The following is a 17921-nucleotide window of genomic DNA, read 5'->3' as shown; positions in this document are numbered from 1 at the left end:
CTTTAAGGACATTGCCGACTTAGCCGGGTTGTGCTGAACTGTGCAAGATTCCAATTCGTTAAAGGCTTTTACTTTACCAGTTTTTACCTATATTAAAAAATATATATTTCCTCCATTTTTTTTATTATTGCACCATTTTCCTTATTCGGAAGTTGCATATTAATTGCACCATTTCCTTTTTTAGTAAGTTTACCCCATGAAATGACATTTCTATCCTTATATGTGTGGTGGGGACCAAACCCCACTTGTTTTTTACATCAAAATTTGTACTAAATTACATGGGTATTTTTGTCAATCTCTCACCTTTTACCTCATTTCTTAATTCTTGTGCCCAATGTAGATGGTGCAATAATAAAAAAAAATGGAGGAAGTATACATATACTCTTACATTGTAAATTTTATAATCCCGCAGAGTGTACTGTATGACGCGACGTGTTTGACAAAACTAATTTTTATTCCACTAATAGCATGGTGCATCCTACATAAATTCCTATAAGCAAATACGTAGTACTAGTAGAAAACAACAAATTTTCATGGATTATAAGGTGCAGTGATTGCAAGCATATACATCATCCATCAAATCACCCTCTTGAGTTCAACTTAAGCAACATGTCAATCTCCTATACATGCCTAAATGCTCCAAGAAAAAAATGTCACCACATTCATATTTGCAATGTGTTATCCCTACTTCTAATTGACCCTTTTTTTGTTCAAATTTGGTTTGTTAAAGAGAAAGTACATGTTTCGAGAGAAATTTAACAAGACTCAACATAACTAGTTTCCATTTCATTATGCATATGTAGATAATATAAGTCAAAATTGATCATGTAAAAAATACTAAAAGTCAATATGTTACAACTAAAAGGTTCCACATTTAAAATAACGGATGAAATATGAAGTATATTGTAATTTAACAGAGTACCACGTCAATAGAAATTAAAAAGTACTTCCTCCGTATTTTTTCAAAATTAAGTTACAATTACTACTTCCGGCCGTAACTTTTTAGGAATTACAATTTCATTTTTGATAACTTTTACACTCACACTTTTATTGTTTATTATTTTTTACTTTCTTATGAGCCCACTAAAATTATACTCCCTCTGTCCCTTAATACTCATATCGTTTGACTTTTTGCACTATTTACATAATTCACTTTTTGACCCTATTTTATTTCTAATATATGAAACAAATGTTAGTAGTATATAATATATTGTTGGCTTCATCTTAATATATATTTTCAAAATATTAATATTTTCATAAGTTTTATAATATGTAGTTAAAAATATTGATGGTCGTGCATTGACAAACGTGTCCAATCAAAACAGTGCGAGTATTAAGAGACATAGGGAGTAAATAATTTCACTTTTGTTAACCTTTACATCCCTTGTGTTTTTATAGTCAACTACTCCACTTGCATTATTTCAAAATTCAACTATGCTTACTTAATACTCTGTATTTGTGTCGGTCATATGTGACTCCTTGAAAAATAAGTCGAAAATAAATCGAACAGAACAGAGCCTAAATTACCAATACTTATCGATGATCATTGGTGGAACAAAATTACATATACACCGAAGATAGAAACCCAACAACAAAGAAAATAAATGAATTCCCTCCAAAAATAAGAACTACATTAAAAAATAAAAAAATTAATGAGCAGCAACAGAACGATGATTGTAACTACTCCTGTTATTATTAATGGAAGAATGGTCGAGGGACCTTTGATTGGGCAAAGCAAGCATAGCCGTATGATCAAGAAAATCCTTAAGAGCAACAACAGAGTGCAGGATACACCGCAAGTCGTCACCACACTGGAACCCTCCTCTATCACCACTCTTTCTAACACCGAACACATAAAAAGTTATACACCCTTTCCTAAACTTAAACCTCGCAAAATCCCAGCTGTTCATCCCGCGAATCAACCGTTTATTGACGTCACCCAAAGGGATCTCGTGAGGCCACGTCAGATCGGCGTTGGATTTAGCAGCCACGGTGTCAAAAACAAAGATGATGACCTTGGATTTCTTGGTGCCCAAGCCAAGGGTTAAGGTGTGCCAAGCATGGTGAGCTAAGATGGTGAAGTTTGAAGGGAGGAAGGCGATGGTGGAAGGGAGTGCTTGTGGAGGAGAGAGATTGAGGAGGAGTGAGAGTTCTTGAGGGCGGCAGCGACGGACGGTGAAGGATTTTACGATGAATTGGCCGCCGAATTTTAGGCCTTTTACGTCGGTGTTGCGCTTGAAAGAGATGTTTGGGGCAGTTGAAGCGGTGGTGGTGGTGGTGGTGGTTGAGGTTGGGGTGGTGTTTTCTGCGGCGGTTTCCGATTGAGGGTGGACGTAGTTAGGATGTTTGTGTTTGTGTTTTTTGTGAGTGTAATTTTTGGTGGGGTTTTTAGTTTCTTGCATATTTTTTTTTGGAGTTTGATTTTGGTGAGTGGAATGAAGTGGGTGAGGGAAATGAGGGGTTTGATTTTGGTGAGTGGTTGATCGACAAAATAGGATTCAATTGGTTAAGTTAAGTATTCAAGTGGGACCTTTTTTTACTTTTATTTTAAGAATTGTATGAAGCAATTATGATCTTAGTTGTTGATTATTGGATGGTAATGATGGTTTTCTTTTAGTCCGAATGAGCCATTACCAAATGGGGTGGTATATTGTACACAAATCCTCGATCTAAATGGTGATAATTGTTGATTTGGTGGAGAAAAAGAAATAATTAAATAGATTAATAGAGACAATATTTACTATTATGTTGAGGAAAATTTAATTAGTTTAATTTAGTAGAGACTGGAATTGATAATCTATTTAAACAAAATCTATAACAGTCGGAAAATCACGTAACAAAAATATGAGTAAATAAATTGAACAAAGGGAGTATGATAACTACATTTATGAAATGAAATTCATTAAGGTGGTTTATGAAATCATGGATTTGATCTTGATTGTTGAATATTGGATGGTAATGAATTTTTTCCCCTCTTACCTGGTTTGAATGAGCCACTAGACATTATATACGGAGAAGGAATTTGAACATGTGACATTTCATATACAAGTCATTAACCCGAATGGTAATGATTGTCGATTTGGTGGAGAAAGAGAGAGAATCAACTAGGTTTAGTAAACACATGAACTACATCAAATAAAGGTTTTCTTTATCAAATTTACGGTCGTTGAATAGATTTGCACTGTAGAACGTCTCCCTTAATATAACGCTGGAACATGTAGCCATTATAAAGATTTGTTGTAGCCGCGGGGATGATTTCTAATTTGGCATGTACGAAGTATTTGTTAGATCTATATTTGTTTTGTAAATGTTATATGACTATTTATTAATAAATTAATTATCCTTTAAAAAAAACACACATGAACTGCATCCATGTTGCAATCACCTTGAGGGGAAAAAATCAATCATTTAGTTTAAATTAGTAGAGATTGTAATAGAAATTAGTTGTCCAACAGACAAATTAAGTTATTTTATACTTATAAATGTTTTTTTTTTTGACAAGATATTTATAAATGTTAAAATAAGGTTAATAGTCCACATTAAATAAGTTTAATGTTTTTTTTATTGTTACCACCCGGTTCACCCTTAGGGCTAATCGGAATTTAGGTTTAAGTTATGGGTGGATAGGTTCTAGTTCCCTCCCAATTATTGTTGTGGGGATCGGACACGCGGTCCTCCCTACCAAGTTAAGTCTCAATAACCTCTAAACCAACAGACAATTGATTTAAGTTTAGTTCAACCGCACAAATTCTTTAGTAGCTAGAAAGACACACACAAACAAGGCAACACAGTAATATAACAAATGAGATGAGTTTGTGGATGTCAAGTAAATTAGTTGGTAAAGTGTTCAGGGTTAATAACTAAGACCCGAGATCGAATCTTGTGTACACCATTTGTCGTCTTGCCTTTTATGACTCTCTCTACACCAATAAACAAATGCGCGCATTCGACAAATATACACTCTGTATACATCGTATACACTCGTTAGTCGTTACATCACATGTGACAGTGATGTGTGTCTAGCTAACACACATATAACACAGTGAGAGCACATTTTAGATTTATACATGAAGTTCGGTCTATTCAAACACATTGTTATAGGGTATGTTACAAACTTACAACAGCCTGGTTTGTCAAAGAGCACGCAAACAAAAGTATGTTGAAAGTAGCTAATCCTTGTTTGAGACAAAAGCAATTTCAATTAGTACTATCTCCACAATTAATTAGCGTACAACCCTTTAAGAGAACATGTTTGCCCTGAAGGTGAAGCTTCTGTTGCCTTCAATCAACCATTTATTTTTTCGAATCTTGATTTATATGGAAGATTTTCTGTCTGTTCAAGATTGTTTACACATCTCCATCCTATTAATTTAATCACTTATACGTACTAATCTTGCAATTTGGTATTAAAAATAATCCCCCACCCAATCCCATCTGGCCTCTGATCTCTCCTCTTTCTTCAAGATTAAAGTTAGGACAGCCAAAGTTTAAAGACTTCGCTTATGTTGTACGAGTACTAAGGTTTGATGTTTAAGTGTTGAGAACACTAATCCACATGTGAGTTAAGACTAATTGTTACACATGGAAAAGCTAGAGTTAGATTGATTAACATATAAGATTGGTGGACTACTTCAGCTATCACGAAATTAGTCTTAGGATGGAACCGTCAGACTTATACTTCGTGGTATGTAGTCAGTCCCTTCTCTTGTGGGGTATTGACTTATGTATGGCCTGGTGAGCTTAACTAGGTTTGAAGCTTGGGTATTCGGGTGTTATTGTAATCTCTGTGTAATATGCCCATTACTAGCCTTTGCCCCCCCCCCCCCCCCCCCCCAAAAAAAACTACATCCCCGCCCCACCCCCACCGAGGTTGTACGTAGTTCGTAAACCATACCAAGAAAGGAGTGAAAAGAAGCTCAAAGAAACAATCACGAAAAAGCCCAAACAAAAAAGAGTGAATTTATTCTCATGAATGAAAAATTCCATTATGCTTATATTCCAGCTCCTTTTTTCTAAATTTACACACTGAAAAAGATACACCATAATGCTAATTAGTGACCATCAACTAGAGTGCTAAACTACACAATTATTATGTTAATGGATCAAGAATAAATAATTTTGTCGGTGGGACCAGCCTCCTAGCTAGTCCTTAACTCCTGAATCCTGACTTCCAATTTTCAGCCTACAGTTTAAAATCTACATGTACCGGAACCTGGAGAAAAAAGAACAGATAGATATAGAAACCAGATTAGTAAAGCAAGATCTTAAGCAGGAAGGATGTATATATATATATATGAACTTATGAAGAGAGGAATACAATACTTATATACTTACTTGGATTACGATTGGTGAGAACAGCAGTCTGAGAGAAATCGCATTGGAAGGGCTGGCGACCCTTGGTCTGGTAAAACGTGTTCATTGCATAGGTGGCATGAGCCCTAACATTGTCTGGGTTGAAACATGCACCGCCGGGTTGGATAGGCTTGCAATCAACTCCTTGGCTGCAGACATAGTTGATATTGGACTGCAATTGGGCATCAGTGGCCTGTGCTTTTGGCACACACCAGTTATTGCTTGGGCTAGGCTTAGCTGGGCCAGGTAGGGCTGGAGTAGGGCTAGGACGGGCCTGAGGCTGCAAGTCAAGGAAACAACACAGAATTAGATCATGCAAGTCAATATCAGATACTATGAAGAAATCACTAGTGAATAGTGATGAAGTGATGAAGGTGATTTACCTTTTGTCCACCTCTGAGGACGCCAATGTCGTAGACAGGGGTGAAGTCGGGCCTAAACAACCCAAAGTTCCTCTCCGCAACAGGTCCAGGCTTTTGATTTTCAGTAAACAGCCCGAAAATGTAAGTCTCAAACTTCCTGCCAGGCATCAAAGGAGTTCCTTTGCCCGAGTTGACTGCCATAACTAGCCTCGAGTTAAATGTCTGAGCATCCGCGGGGTTGACCCAAGTCTGGAAAGACTCACCAACCGTAGGCCAACCTGTCTCGCCGATCACAATGTCAACATCTGCGTAGCCCAAGGCCTTCATGGCAGAATAGACAGCATCCATTTGAGACTCAAACATGTTGTAGTACATCTTCTTGGTCCACCTATCAAATTGTCCTCTATTTCTTTTAAAGAGGCAGAAGTTGACGTTCTTGGGATAAACATTAAAGTATGGGTAGGGGTTTACGACGAAAGGAGACTTGCTTTCGCGTAGGAATTGGAGCATTGGAGCTAACACACCCTTGTCCCATCCAGGTCGAAAACGGCCTGTGCTTGGGGGTTGTGACCTGGCTAGGATGGCCAAAGAATGAGGAGAAGATACCTGTTGTTCAAACCACAGAATTAAATGAGTTTCATGCCATCCATTTTCACTAGGAACTCAACAACAGAAGTTACAACAATTGGCTGAAAGCCTGAATTACAGTAGTTAATGTTAATTACTAATGCCTCGATCTGGAATCAATTATATTATGTTAGTTTGTCACATACAGACATACTCCTTAATCCCGGTAGTAATTAAAGATATGACATACTCCCTCCGTCCCAGAATACTTGCACCGCTTTCCTCATAAAGCCGTCCCGGATTACTTGCACCGTTTCTATAAATGGTAAACTTTTATTAATATTATATCAACTACCCCCTCACAAGTCATTTTGTTCCCCCTACCCCTACCCCTTACCCATTTAAAAGTTGACACATATCCCTATCTACATTCAAACATACCCCGCTGTCAACTAACATCTAATTAAATAATAGGTTAATTACTTTGTATTAAACTCTATGTCGGTCAAACCGGTTCAAGTATTCTGGGACGGATGGAGCAGTTTACAAGTAAAAAACAATTGTATTTTGCAATAGTTGGTTCTGTCAATTGTATTACTGCGTTATACGAAAATCCAAACATAAACTCGACCCTTATTTTTGGTAAGGTGACGAAATTTTGTACGCATGACTATTATTTCCGGTTGGGGAGAGGAACTTTAAGTCTCAAGTGGCTTATGTTTAAAATAAACGCAAGTGACTCTTATTGGTACCATTAATTTGATATTGGTATTGAGACTAGTGTGGTATTGTATACCGATATGAGTCATTTGCTTTATTGGTACTGACATACTCCGTATTAAAAGTAGTTGTATTGGGGTGACTTTGTCCAATTGGTCACAAGACACTTGACGTTTAGCAATCTTAGGGGCAATCAAGACTGCAGAGAAAATGCAAGTAAAATTGTGGTGCAAATTCACCCACTAAATTCAGTATGTATAGAATTCAAGCAATTATACATCATACAAGGTAACAAGGGGACGGGCCAGGGGGTCTGTTTTTCCCTGCAAAAAGTGCTTCACATTTGAATTGTATGGCCCTTGGAAAAAGCTATACCTCCCCATTTAAACACCTCCAGTCCTCCACAGAGCCCACAAATTAGCATATAGTCAACTTTTTAATGAAAGTAATTGACCCTCCCAAAAAAAAAAGTTGACCCAGCCGACCCCATCTCTTTGAAAATAAGGATATGAGTATGACTTTAACGGAAACGAACAGGCAATACATTAGGGGGGAAAAAAGTCCATACAAACGCGTTATGAGTTTATGACCCAATACGATGTACAGACTACGGAGTACTAATTACCGTCTTTTATAAGATTTTGTTCTATTTACCTGACCTAGTAATCTAGTATGATTTAAATTTATCGTTTGGTCTGAATGTTTTTAATCTGATCCTATATCACAAATTAACTAAAGTTTGACCATGTTTATATGTTAATATTACATGTCCTTAAAAGATTGTCCTATAAAATCATCTTTATTTTTATTATTTTGGCGTAAATGTCCACATGAGACGGTAACATGAACTCTTAAACAAAGAGAGAGAAAGTAAGTTAAAATAATTTTTTTTTTTTTAAGAAAAGGGGGCAAATGTTAGGGACACAGGGAGTATTCGTAAGAAGGTACATTATCAATCAAGTGGGCCTTGTTAGATTCTTAAATCTGTAAGTTTCAAATACTCGTATCCAACTTTCAATCATTTTTAAAAATGGAAAATTAAAGCTTGACGGCAATAAACAGATTAAACGGAAAAAAGAAAGTTTAATCTGGAGCTATCTGGTATAATCTGAATTGAAGTCTGAACTTAAGTTATAGATGAGTAACCGTGTTTTTCGCTCATAAATTAAGATTCCAGATTTGACTTCAGGATTTCATTACTCCACAAGGTTACAGATATAAATACATTATTTATTCAATATATATAGAGAAAGAGAAAGTGAAAGTGAATCATCTTTGATACCTTTGAACTAATCTCAATTATTCATTTAAACAAGCAATAATTATTCCAAATCAAAAACTTAATGATTAAGAATTTCCCAATAATAAATAAAAATAAAATAGTACCTGAATGTGCCTGTGACCAGCCTGCTGAAGGGCTTGATGAAGGGTACGCATGGAAGCAACAAGGTTATCAATCAGATTTTGAGGGCCCCAATGAAGAACCTCATTACCAACAAGCACTCTTATAATCCTTGTCTGTGGAACAAAAGGACTAACATGAGTAGCCACCCATTGCTGAGCCCCTGAGAGCTGAACAAGATTCGGAATCTCCCCGTTCGCTACGGTTATTGTCACGGCTATACCGGAGTTTGCAAAAGCCCGTACGATGTCCGGGTTAGCATCAAACAGTTTTATCCTGTTTATTGATGTTTTTGTTTTGAGGAATTCCGCCACCTGAGCTGGTGGCGGAAGGTTGTCCCCTAGTGTACCGTAATTCACCCCGACGCTCCATGCGGCGGCGACACCGGGGTGAAGAAGTTGAATTAGAGAGAAAATTAGGAGGAGATTGATTATCAGAGAAGCCATGGCTTTTTAATTGATTGGTTATGATATGATATGATATGATATGATAGATGATAATTTAAACGTTGGGAGTAAAATGATCATGTGAGATAAGGGAACGTGTATAAATATATTTTGACTAGCCGAGTAGAAAGAGGCTGAGAGGGAATCAAGGTGGAAACACCCAACTTGTTTTAGCTGTCGACTTTTTTCTTGTCCTTTTTCATTTTTACCATTTTATTACTACTCCGTATTTTTCTCATTTATTCTCTCTTATGGAATCCTATGTCATTACTTCTCCGTTTATTTTTTAATTTCTTTATTATACAATCGTAATTTTATTATATTCGTCTCAATCTTATTATTTATTCTAATTCAATTTTGGGAATTACATATATTGGATACTCCCTCCGTTCTTAAATATTAGTAATGTTTTGACTTCTTAACTCGTTTCAACTCAATATTTAAACGTTAATATCTCTAAATGTGTATGTTAGAAAAATATAAAAATTTAATATTATTAAATTACACATTAAGACGAATAAAATAAGATGTCACGTGAATATGTTTTGAAGTACATATTGGAAAGAAATTAAAATATTCTATTCAATTGTAAATAGTATCAAGATTTAAACAGGGACTAATATTGAATTATACGAGTACACACTACACAGCACGAGGAAACAAATCTTTGAAAATGAATGCGTGAAATGTTTTATAACGAAAAAGAAATTCACAGAAAAGAAGGATGAACAACTGAACATAATAAATTTATAAATACGAGAGAAGTTTAACCGACCTCACATGAAATGAAATACACTTTGTTGGGACAATAAACTGGAAAATTTGGTGATAAACTCTTTACTTTAATTAATTTGATGGACCACGTACTCGTTTACTGGGGTCCACCAATAAGAAGTGTAAAAAACTAGATCTCCGTGTGACGTGTTGACAAATACTCCGACTTGCCCGTCGAAAGTGGCGGACTCTTGTCTGTTGGATCACTTCGATGTTCTTAACATCTGACTCCAAATAGTAAATTAACTACGGAGTAAAATAAAATTGGTGGGCCTGCGTATTCGTTTTAAACCGTTGGCGAGGCTGCTTGAATAATTTAATGACTATATTTGAAATAGGAAAAATTACTTTAAATAATCCAACCTTTCGACGATTTCCTGTTAATAATCCAACATTTGAATTATTATCTAATAATCCAACCTTTATACCCATTAATTTTTATTGCACCCATCTGACCGGCAACCGGTCAAGAAGGTCAATTTTTTTTATTTATCTTTTATTATTATTTTTTAATGTTCAATTTATAGCCTCTCCTTTATTTCTCTCTCTTCCTTCAAATCTAGCTTATTCGAAGCTTTCTTCTTCCTCCATAAGTTCTCCCCTTTTCTACAAGTTTATGAAACTTCAACCAACATTTTCTCTTACACTAAGAATCAATTAACGATAGTTAACACCTTTTCTTTGCAAAATTATACTCCTAAAAAACAACAAATTTATTGATGTGCTTGAAGTGGGTACGAATGATTACTACTGCATTTGAGACTACAAAATCCCAATTAAATTTTACCACCTTTTCAAATTAGCACAAATTAAAGAAAATCAAGGAAACCCACATGCCCAGGAAAATCCTAATCCTTGAAACATCGTCATTGGAACCATTGGTGCACCGCAAAAACAAAATAAATAAAACAAAAATAATTTGCTGAAATCAACCGCCACAAATTTCGAAATTAAACTTCAAAATTAGGCAATTACAATAACAAAGGAGAAAAAGAAGGAGATCGAGAAATCTTGTTGTTGAAGATCTTGTTATCTTCCATCTCCAACTGCTGATTTCTTCTTACCGTCATTAATGGAGAGAAGAAAGATGGAAGCAATTGAATTGAAATTGACGATGAAGAAGGAGACAGGGAAAGGGGAGATAGAAAAGGGCTGGTGAGGATGAACAAGATGATGTTCAAAATTACAAGATAATGAAGAAGGAAGGAGGAATTGAAATAAAATAAATAAAACCAAGACAATCGTAAAACAAATAAAACCATAAGGAAGGAATGAAAAGAAAAAAGAAAAAGAAAAAGAAAAAGAAATTATTTTTAAAAAAAATATTTAACGAATAGGTGCATGACACGTGTATAGGTTACCTGTTGTATCAGGTTGGTGACCGATTGGGTGCAATAAAAGTTAATGGGGCATAAAGATTGGATTATTAAATAATAATCCAAAGGTTGGATTATTAACGGAAAATCGCCGTAAGGTTGGATTATTTAAAGTAATTTTTCCTTTGAAATAAAGGTCTTCTCATGTCTAATATTTCCTCCGTTTTAAAATATTGGGCATATATTACTTTTTCATATTTGTCTGTAAATATTTGGATATTAATATTTTTAATTTTGTATTCATAAAAATTATAAAAGGCTAAGAACATTAATGGTAGTGTTATCTCTTATTTGCTCCCTCTTAGTCTCTCTTTTCATCCACCTCATCACCACTCTTATACACTATCTCTTAGGTAACTTTTTCCTATTTTTTTATTTTACTTTTAATGCAAAAATATCAAAAATAAGCACAATGCCCCCACAATATTCCACCTCACCCCCTCTTATTTTCTAAGAGAAACTTCTTATTTAGAGATGTCATAATCAATCTCTAAATAAGAGGGAGCTAAGAGTTACATCTTATTTGCTAAGAGTTAGCTCTTAAATTTTCTCTCTTCTTAAGAGGGGACTAAGAGCATCAATTGTAGACTCACTCCTAATTTGCTCTCTCTTAGTCTCTCTCCTTGTACACCTCATCACCCCCTCTTAACAAGAGTTAGCTACCAAAAACACCAAGAAATAGACTATCTTTTAAACACTACCTTTTATATAGTTTTTTAATATTTTTAATTTTATTTTTAATATAAGAAGCAACCAAAATACATCAAATTCTTCCACCTCATCCCCACTCTTATTTTTAAGAGCTACCTCTTATTTAGAGGAAGTCACAATCAACCTCTAAATAAGAGGTAGTTAAGAGTTAGCTCTTATTTTTTAAGAGGTAACTCTTAAATTTTCTCTCTCTTTAAGAGTGGGCTAAGAGTAAGCCACAATTGATGCTCTAAGAGCAACAATAAGGGGAGACTCTTATTTAGGGGGCTCTTACTCTCTTTCTTATGCCACCTAAGCATCAACTCCAAATAAGAGTCTCCTCCCAAAAATTGTAGAAATGGGCTAACTCTTAACACTACCTCTTATTCTCTCTCTTATTTCAGAATTTTTACTTACAAACTCTAATTAAGAGTCTCCCATTTCTCACCTAAGAGCTAGCTCTTAATTTTTTTTTCTCTCTCCTTAAGAGACACCTAAGAGCCTCCCTTTATTCATGCTCTAATATTTCAAAAATACATATCTAGATGAATCAGACAAGACCCCACACGAATATATTTTTTTTACCTATAAATCACACATGACAGTCAAATTGAAATATGTGAATACTCCATAATATCAAAAGTCAAAGTGTTCTTATTAATTCGAAACGGAGGGAGTACTCCGTAACGTTTGATTTTTTATGATTTAAAAAAAAAAATCTTTTTGGCAAATGAGCCATAAAGATAATACTCTGTAATAAATTACAAATGGAAGAGGTGATTCGAACATGAAACTTATTGTACACAAACCCTCGATCTTACCACTAGGCCAAATACTTTATTGGTTGTCTGATATCTAATTTGACTAAAGCTTGAATGTGTTTGTAAGTTAATACAAAAAAAAAAAACATTATCAAGAGGAGTCTTGTCAGGTTCTTATATGAAGTGTTTTTTCATAATTAGGAAAATTTGTCAAATACAACCTAATAAAGTTCTTTATTTGCTAATTACAACCTCAAATTTCTTATACATTCATTTTAAGTTACAACCCGAAATTATTTTTTGGCAAAAATCACGGGAAGTTGATGTCATAATGTTATTATAAAAAAAAATTACATATTTTCTATAAAAAAATTAAGCCGTTAAATAAAATTAAACAAAAAATAATTAAAATTATCGAAAAAATAATTTTAAATATAGATATGATGTACTTCGTAATTTTTTTTGATAAGGTTATGACATCATCTTCCGGTGATTTTTGCCGAAAAATGGTTTCAGTTGTAATTTAAAATAGATGTACAAGTTTAAGGTTGTAATTGGCAAAATTAGAAATTTGAGGTTGTAATTGGCAAATAGAGAACTTTATTAGGTTGTATTTGGAAAATTATCCTCATTTACAAATTCAAAAGTTTAGATATATGGCAATAATAAAACGAAAAGAAAAATGTCGGATTCTAGTATGAACTTTTATGGTCTAGTCTGATTTTATAAGAATAAGTAATAAGTCATAATAATAAAGTGAAAAATTTGGGAAGCTTTGACCTAGTAGTTAAGATTGAAAGTCGGTGTATGATATGTATTAGGTTCGAAATCCTCGCCATATTTGTAATTTGTATTGTCCTTTTGAGGTCTTACAGCAAGCTTGCGGTTGGCAATAAAATGTATGAATATTGTCACATAAGTAAAGAAATAGCCTTGATTACACTTCTATCATACAGGGTTCAGTTGCTACTCCCTAATAGATACTCCATATGTCTTTAAATGTTTGTCTTATTTGGCTTTTCACAGTCTCCAAGTCGAGACTTAAAAACGTACTCCATATGTCTTAGAATACTCGCACTGTTTTGACTAGACATGCTTGCTAATGTACAACTTTGACCACCAATATATTCAACTACATATTATAAAAACTTTTAAAATATTAATGTTTTGAAAATATATATTAAAATGAAGTCAACTATATATTATATACTAACATTTGTTTTCATATACTACTCTATAGAAATAAAATAATGTCAAAGTGAATAGTGCAAAAAGTCAAAACAGTGTAAGAATTTTGGGACAGAGGGAGTTATCCCAATTATCTGCGCGCAAAAATTATAAAAAGTTAATATTCTAAATTTGCATTGAATCGAATATAACAAGACCTTAGGTGACATTATTCTTATAGCTTAATGAGAATTCATGATTGTTCAGGCCCCTCAGTGGGACCCACTATCACAAGAAAATTACCAAAATATCCCTTCTAAGGGAAATTACTCAAATACTCCCGAACTCAAATCCTCTATTGGGATCAGACCAGAATCTCGAGGCCCATATCTCAACCTCTAGCAGGCCCAAGGTTTCATACCCCTACAATAGCTCATATTTACTAGCAATGTCTTCCAGTATTACTATAGATATGACCCACCTAATCATTGCCCAGGTGGGCAATTATTCCCAAACTTACTCTCTGACTACTTTCTCTCTCCACAAGAACTGACTTGAGCGTTAGGGAGGGTTTTCTCGGGAACTCCCTCGAGCCAGTTTACGTTTGTCCTTTTGTATGGAAAAACATCAACAACCTGGTTGACGAAACTTCCCCTAATTTTATACTTAGCATTTTCCCTCACTTGAGCTTTTTTGTATTATTGTCTTATCTTATTTGAACGTATTGACTCTTATCTTTTCTTATCTTATTGGTACTTATAAAATTTTTATTTGACTTTTATTTTAGTTAGAACTTTATTACCATAATTTCATTTTAATAATTATAATATTAAAATTAAACAGTTTACAATTTTTTTAGATAATGTTATCCATTGTCAAAGGAAAATTTCCGTCATAATAAATTTTTATTTTCTTCTTGACAATTTTTTCTTACTATGACCGTAACAACAAAACGTGTCATTTTCATCCTACTCAATCTTCTTCTTCTCCTTCTCCTTTGTCTTCTTCCATGTTATTTTTTTCTTCCTCTACGACATTTCCGAGTGACAACTATATATCATTTGTTATTTTTTACCGAGCCATATATCTATCGATTGTTGTGCGTAATGAAAAATGTCGATAGTTGAAGTTCTTGAACTTATTATCTTATCTCATCTTATTATCCATGAACTTATCTTTATCTTATCTTATCAGAATTTATCTAATCTTATCTTATCAGAATTTATCTAATCTTATCTTATCTGAGCTTATTGGTATTTATTTTATTTTATTTTATTTTATCTTATTAGATAGAAAATGTGTAAAAATAAGGGAAAGAAACAGAGCCTAACACGGGCGCAGAGTAGTGATAAATAAATGAAACTGGGGTGAATACGATTATATAACCCATTAACCCTAATTCCTATTTTTTCATCTGAGTTTCACCTCGATCATCATTTATCTGAAATAGTTGCACCCTCAAAAGGAATCCAAAACTTCATCTGAATTACTCGTTCCACACCCATCAATGGAAGATACAAGCAACGATGCCGTCGAATCCTCGACGTCAAACAATGAAATCACATTCGCAGCCATAAGACGATGGGAAAGACAAAGACAATTAAGACGCCTCGAAGCAACAACGATCATGAAGAGGAGGAGGAGGGCATCTCCAATTTCTTCTAATATGATGACGGTATTCGATTTTTATACTTTTATTTTTAATAAATCTTCTTAAAGCATTGATCATCGTCAATTTTCAACTTCTGATTATGTGATTCTTTTTCTTATTTTGCATAACTAATTGATTTTCTTAGAATCGGGCGTAAACAAATTACAATTCGATCTTTTAATTCATTGTTCGTGTGAGTATATGATTATAATTTGATTGTTTTAATAAGGAATCGTGAAGTTTGTGCCCTAATTTCTTTGAATCCTTGCTAATCAATTTATTAGGGTTTCGGATAGAATTGGTTTCGAAATCCGTTGCGAATAAAGTTTAAATTAAATTGTTAATGGAACTTTTTGGGAATAATCAGGCTGCGATATTGTCGCCAATCGATCAAGATCCGTCAGATTGCTTCACTTTGCAACACCCTTGAATTCAATTTTTTTTAATAATAATATAATTTGTAAGAACTATTTTGTTATGGCACTTCTCTGATAAGTTCCTCTGTTTGAGTATGCAGAAGATCAGCAAGCAACGTAGTATGAAACATATACTCGAACAACACTTCTTTCTAAAACACCCCTTGAATGATGAATTGCGCTTCTTTCACGACAATTTGAGTATGCCCCTTTTAATTGAAGGTCTCGAACAACATGTACTCCAACTTCCTAACATGAGTAACTACAATTCGAGTCTGCCCCTAGAAGAAGATCCTACAAGAGAATTACCAAAATCTGTTGTTATCATGTACTGTGAAGGTTGTCAGAGCTATTCATATACAGGAAGAAGTGTTTGGCATAAATTTGACCCAAATTCATTAACCTTACTTAGATTTCTTCTCCGGAGGGTCAGTTTCCATATTCGCAAACTTCAACTGTGGTTGATCAGTGCTCATTTTATGGAACATGATAATGGTTTTGATTCGACAGTCCGGGTCGCCTTAAACCTCCAATATGAAGCTGCTGATGGCTCCAGACATACAAAAATAAGCACTGTTAGATATAATCTTGGTTATCTGAAATGCCCTTCCTGTTCAGATTTAATTGATGAAACTCAACTGAGCTCAGTTTTGCAACTTAGACTGTACAGTTGTAGCAACCAAATTCTTGATTTGTTACACTTACGCGTCCTTCAGAAGCGACCAACATTCTTCAATATTAAGAAGATCAAGCATACGGATAATGGGATGGATTTCTTTTTTGACAGTGAGCATGGTGCCAGGAAATTGAACTACTTTCTCAAAGTTGAAGCACCGGTTAAAACTGATCCAATCATTGAGAATATTGTGTCAACTGATACAATGATTGACAATACCGCGATTTGTCAAAGTTGCATTAGAGTTACTGTATGTCCTATTTCCAGGGATGATCTAGTTTATCTGCCTAAAAAGGTGTTTGCAGCTTTAGGAATAGAATACATGGGGCCTTTGGTTATTTGTACCAAAGTCTCTAGAAACATAACTTTTATAGATCCCTTGAAGCTGAATGAATGTTGGATAAATTCCAATAATTATTGGAGAGATCCTTTTGAGCCTCTGAAAGTGAGTCAGGAACTTGTGGAATATATAGTGTTGGATATAGAGATTGTTTTGAGTGGACCGCTTAATTCTTTAGGAAAAGCTCGTGTTGCTCGGGTGTCAGATTTTGGTAAGAATGATACAAGTTTTATGGTGGAAACTCATCTTGGTAACACTTTGAAGGCTGGTGATTATGCTCTTGGTTACGACTTGGTTGGAGCTGTGGTAATGAACTGCGAGGATATGCTGCCTGATGTTGTTTTGATCAAGAAGAAATATGTAGCTTTAGCAAAGCTACGACACAGTGTTCCTCAGAAGAATGCAAGTCCAGATTATGAAAAGTTTTTGGTAGATTTAGAGAAGAATCCTGCAGCGATGTTCAATTTGTCATTGGAGGACGGCGATGATGCTCAGAAGCACGACTTAGATGATTTGCTTGCTCGTCTGGATTTGACTGATTAAGAAGTTATAGACATCTGAAAACATAAAAGTGAAGTTTTTTTTGTTAAATCCTCCGTTTCTTTTAATAATTGCACAATTTGTGATTAGTAGTATGATTAAGAAGTACTCCGTAAGTAGGTTTTAGGATCTTTGAAGTACATTTTGTGAATTTTGCGTTTATTGGGACGGAAAGTTTGCTTCATCTAACTGTTTCTGCGTACCTGTATATCCATTCTCTCATATTTACAAATACTAGCACGTATTGAGTACATACAGGCATAGTGTGCCTATAAAATAATATAAGTGCGATGTCCCGGCGCAGCAATGTTGCAAGACAACTACGTCCAGTTAGCGGATGATATTATATAGTATTGTTAACAGATTATCGTCATTGATTCTGATTTGATTTGGTTTTTGTTGCTTTTCTTTCCACTTACATTTGAACCACACTTTAAAGTTTTATGCTTCATTTTGTTTACATTATTATTTTGTTTATGTATCATGCTAGATAGGTTAGGATAAAGCATCATTAGTGTTAATTGGGTTAATGGTTTTAAAGTTTTTTGCTTTTGTTCATGTGTTATCATAAGATATAGAAGTTTACGTTATCTGTGGATATTTGTTTGTTTATGAATGGTTTTGTTTTAATAGTTTGAACAAGTGTTTTGGATATAGTTTTGTGGTTTAGCACGCGGTTTT

General features: G+C 34.5%; 3 protein-coding genes across 3 annotated transcripts; 1 reads left to right on the top strand and 2 right to left on the bottom strand.

The window, feature by feature from the left end:
* Window positions 1–1523: 1523 nt before the first annotated feature.
* LOC110794855 (uncharacterized) lies at window positions 1524–2689 on the bottom strand. The gene has a single exon (XM_021999819.2). The coding sequence runs from the start codon at window positions 2400–2402 to the stop codon at window positions 1650–1652; it is 753 nt and encodes a 250-aa protein (XP_021855511.2). The 5' UTR covers window positions 2403–2689; the 3' UTR covers window positions 1524–1649.
* Window positions 2690–4936: 2247 nt separating this feature from the next.
* LOC110794835 (glucan endo-1,3-beta-glucosidase) lies at window positions 4937–9035 on the bottom strand. The gene is made up of 4 exons (XM_021999801.2): window positions 8388–9035; window positions 5736–6320; window positions 5335–5632; window positions 4937–5212 (listed from the first exon to the last, which is right to left on the bottom strand). Exons 1-4 carry the CDS (start codon window positions 8847–8849, stop codon window positions 5190–5192), a joined length of 1368 nt encoding a protein of 455 aa, XP_021855493.2. The 5' UTR covers window positions 8850–9035; the 3' UTR covers window positions 4937–5189.
* Window positions 9036–14972: 5937 nt separating this feature from the next.
* On the top strand, window positions 14973–17429 carry LOC110794834 (uncharacterized). Its single transcript, XM_021999800.2, has 2 exons — window positions 14973–15292; window positions 15786–17429. Exons 1-2 carry the CDS (start codon window positions 15125–15127, stop codon window positions 17241–17243), a joined length of 1626 nt encoding a protein of 541 aa, XP_021855492.2. The 5' UTR covers window positions 14973–15124; the 3' UTR covers window positions 17244–17429.
* The last annotated feature ends 492 nt before the right edge of the window (window positions 17430–17921 follow it).

Source organism: Spinacia oleracea, chromosome 1 (genome assembly GCF_020520425.1).
Source record: "Spinacia oleracea cultivar Varoflay chromosome 1, BTI_SOV_V1, whole genome shotgun sequence".
Lineage (NCBI taxonomy): Eukaryota > Viridiplantae > Streptophyta > Magnoliopsida > Caryophyllales > Amaranthaceae > Spinacia > Spinacia oleracea.
Note: the sequence above shows the minus strand (reverse complement) of the source record. Positions and strands in the feature narration are given on the sequence as shown.

What these genes read in the sequence shown, in the direction of transcription:
- LOC110794834 (XM_021999800.2), top strand. Translation starts at nt 15,125, where the DNA reads ATGGAAGATACAAGCAACGATGCCGTCGAATCCTCGACGTCAAACAAT. An exon ending in TTTCTTCTAATATGATGACG is followed by an intron (nt 15,293 to 15,785) that starts GTATTCGATTTT and finishes TTGAGTATGCAG; the next exon opens with AAGATCAGCAAGCAACGTAG.
- LOC110794855 (XM_021999819.2), bottom strand. Translation starts at nt 2,402, where the DNA reads ATGCAAGAAACTAAAAACCCCACCAAAAATTACACTCACAAAAAACAC.
- LOC110794835 (XM_021999801.2), bottom strand. Translation starts at nt 8,849, where the DNA reads ATGGCTTCTCTGATAATCAATCTCCTCCTAATTTTCTCTCTAATTCAA. An exon ending in CTGGTCACAGGCACATTCAG is followed by an intron (nt 6,321 to 8,387) that starts GTACTATTTTAT and finishes TTTGAACAACAG; the next exon opens with GTATCTTCTCCTCATTCTTT. An exon ending in TCCTCAGAGGTGGACAAAAG is followed by an intron (nt 5,633 to 5,735) that starts GTAAATCACCTT and finishes CTTGACTTGCAG; the next exon opens with CCTCAGGCCCGTCCTAGCCC.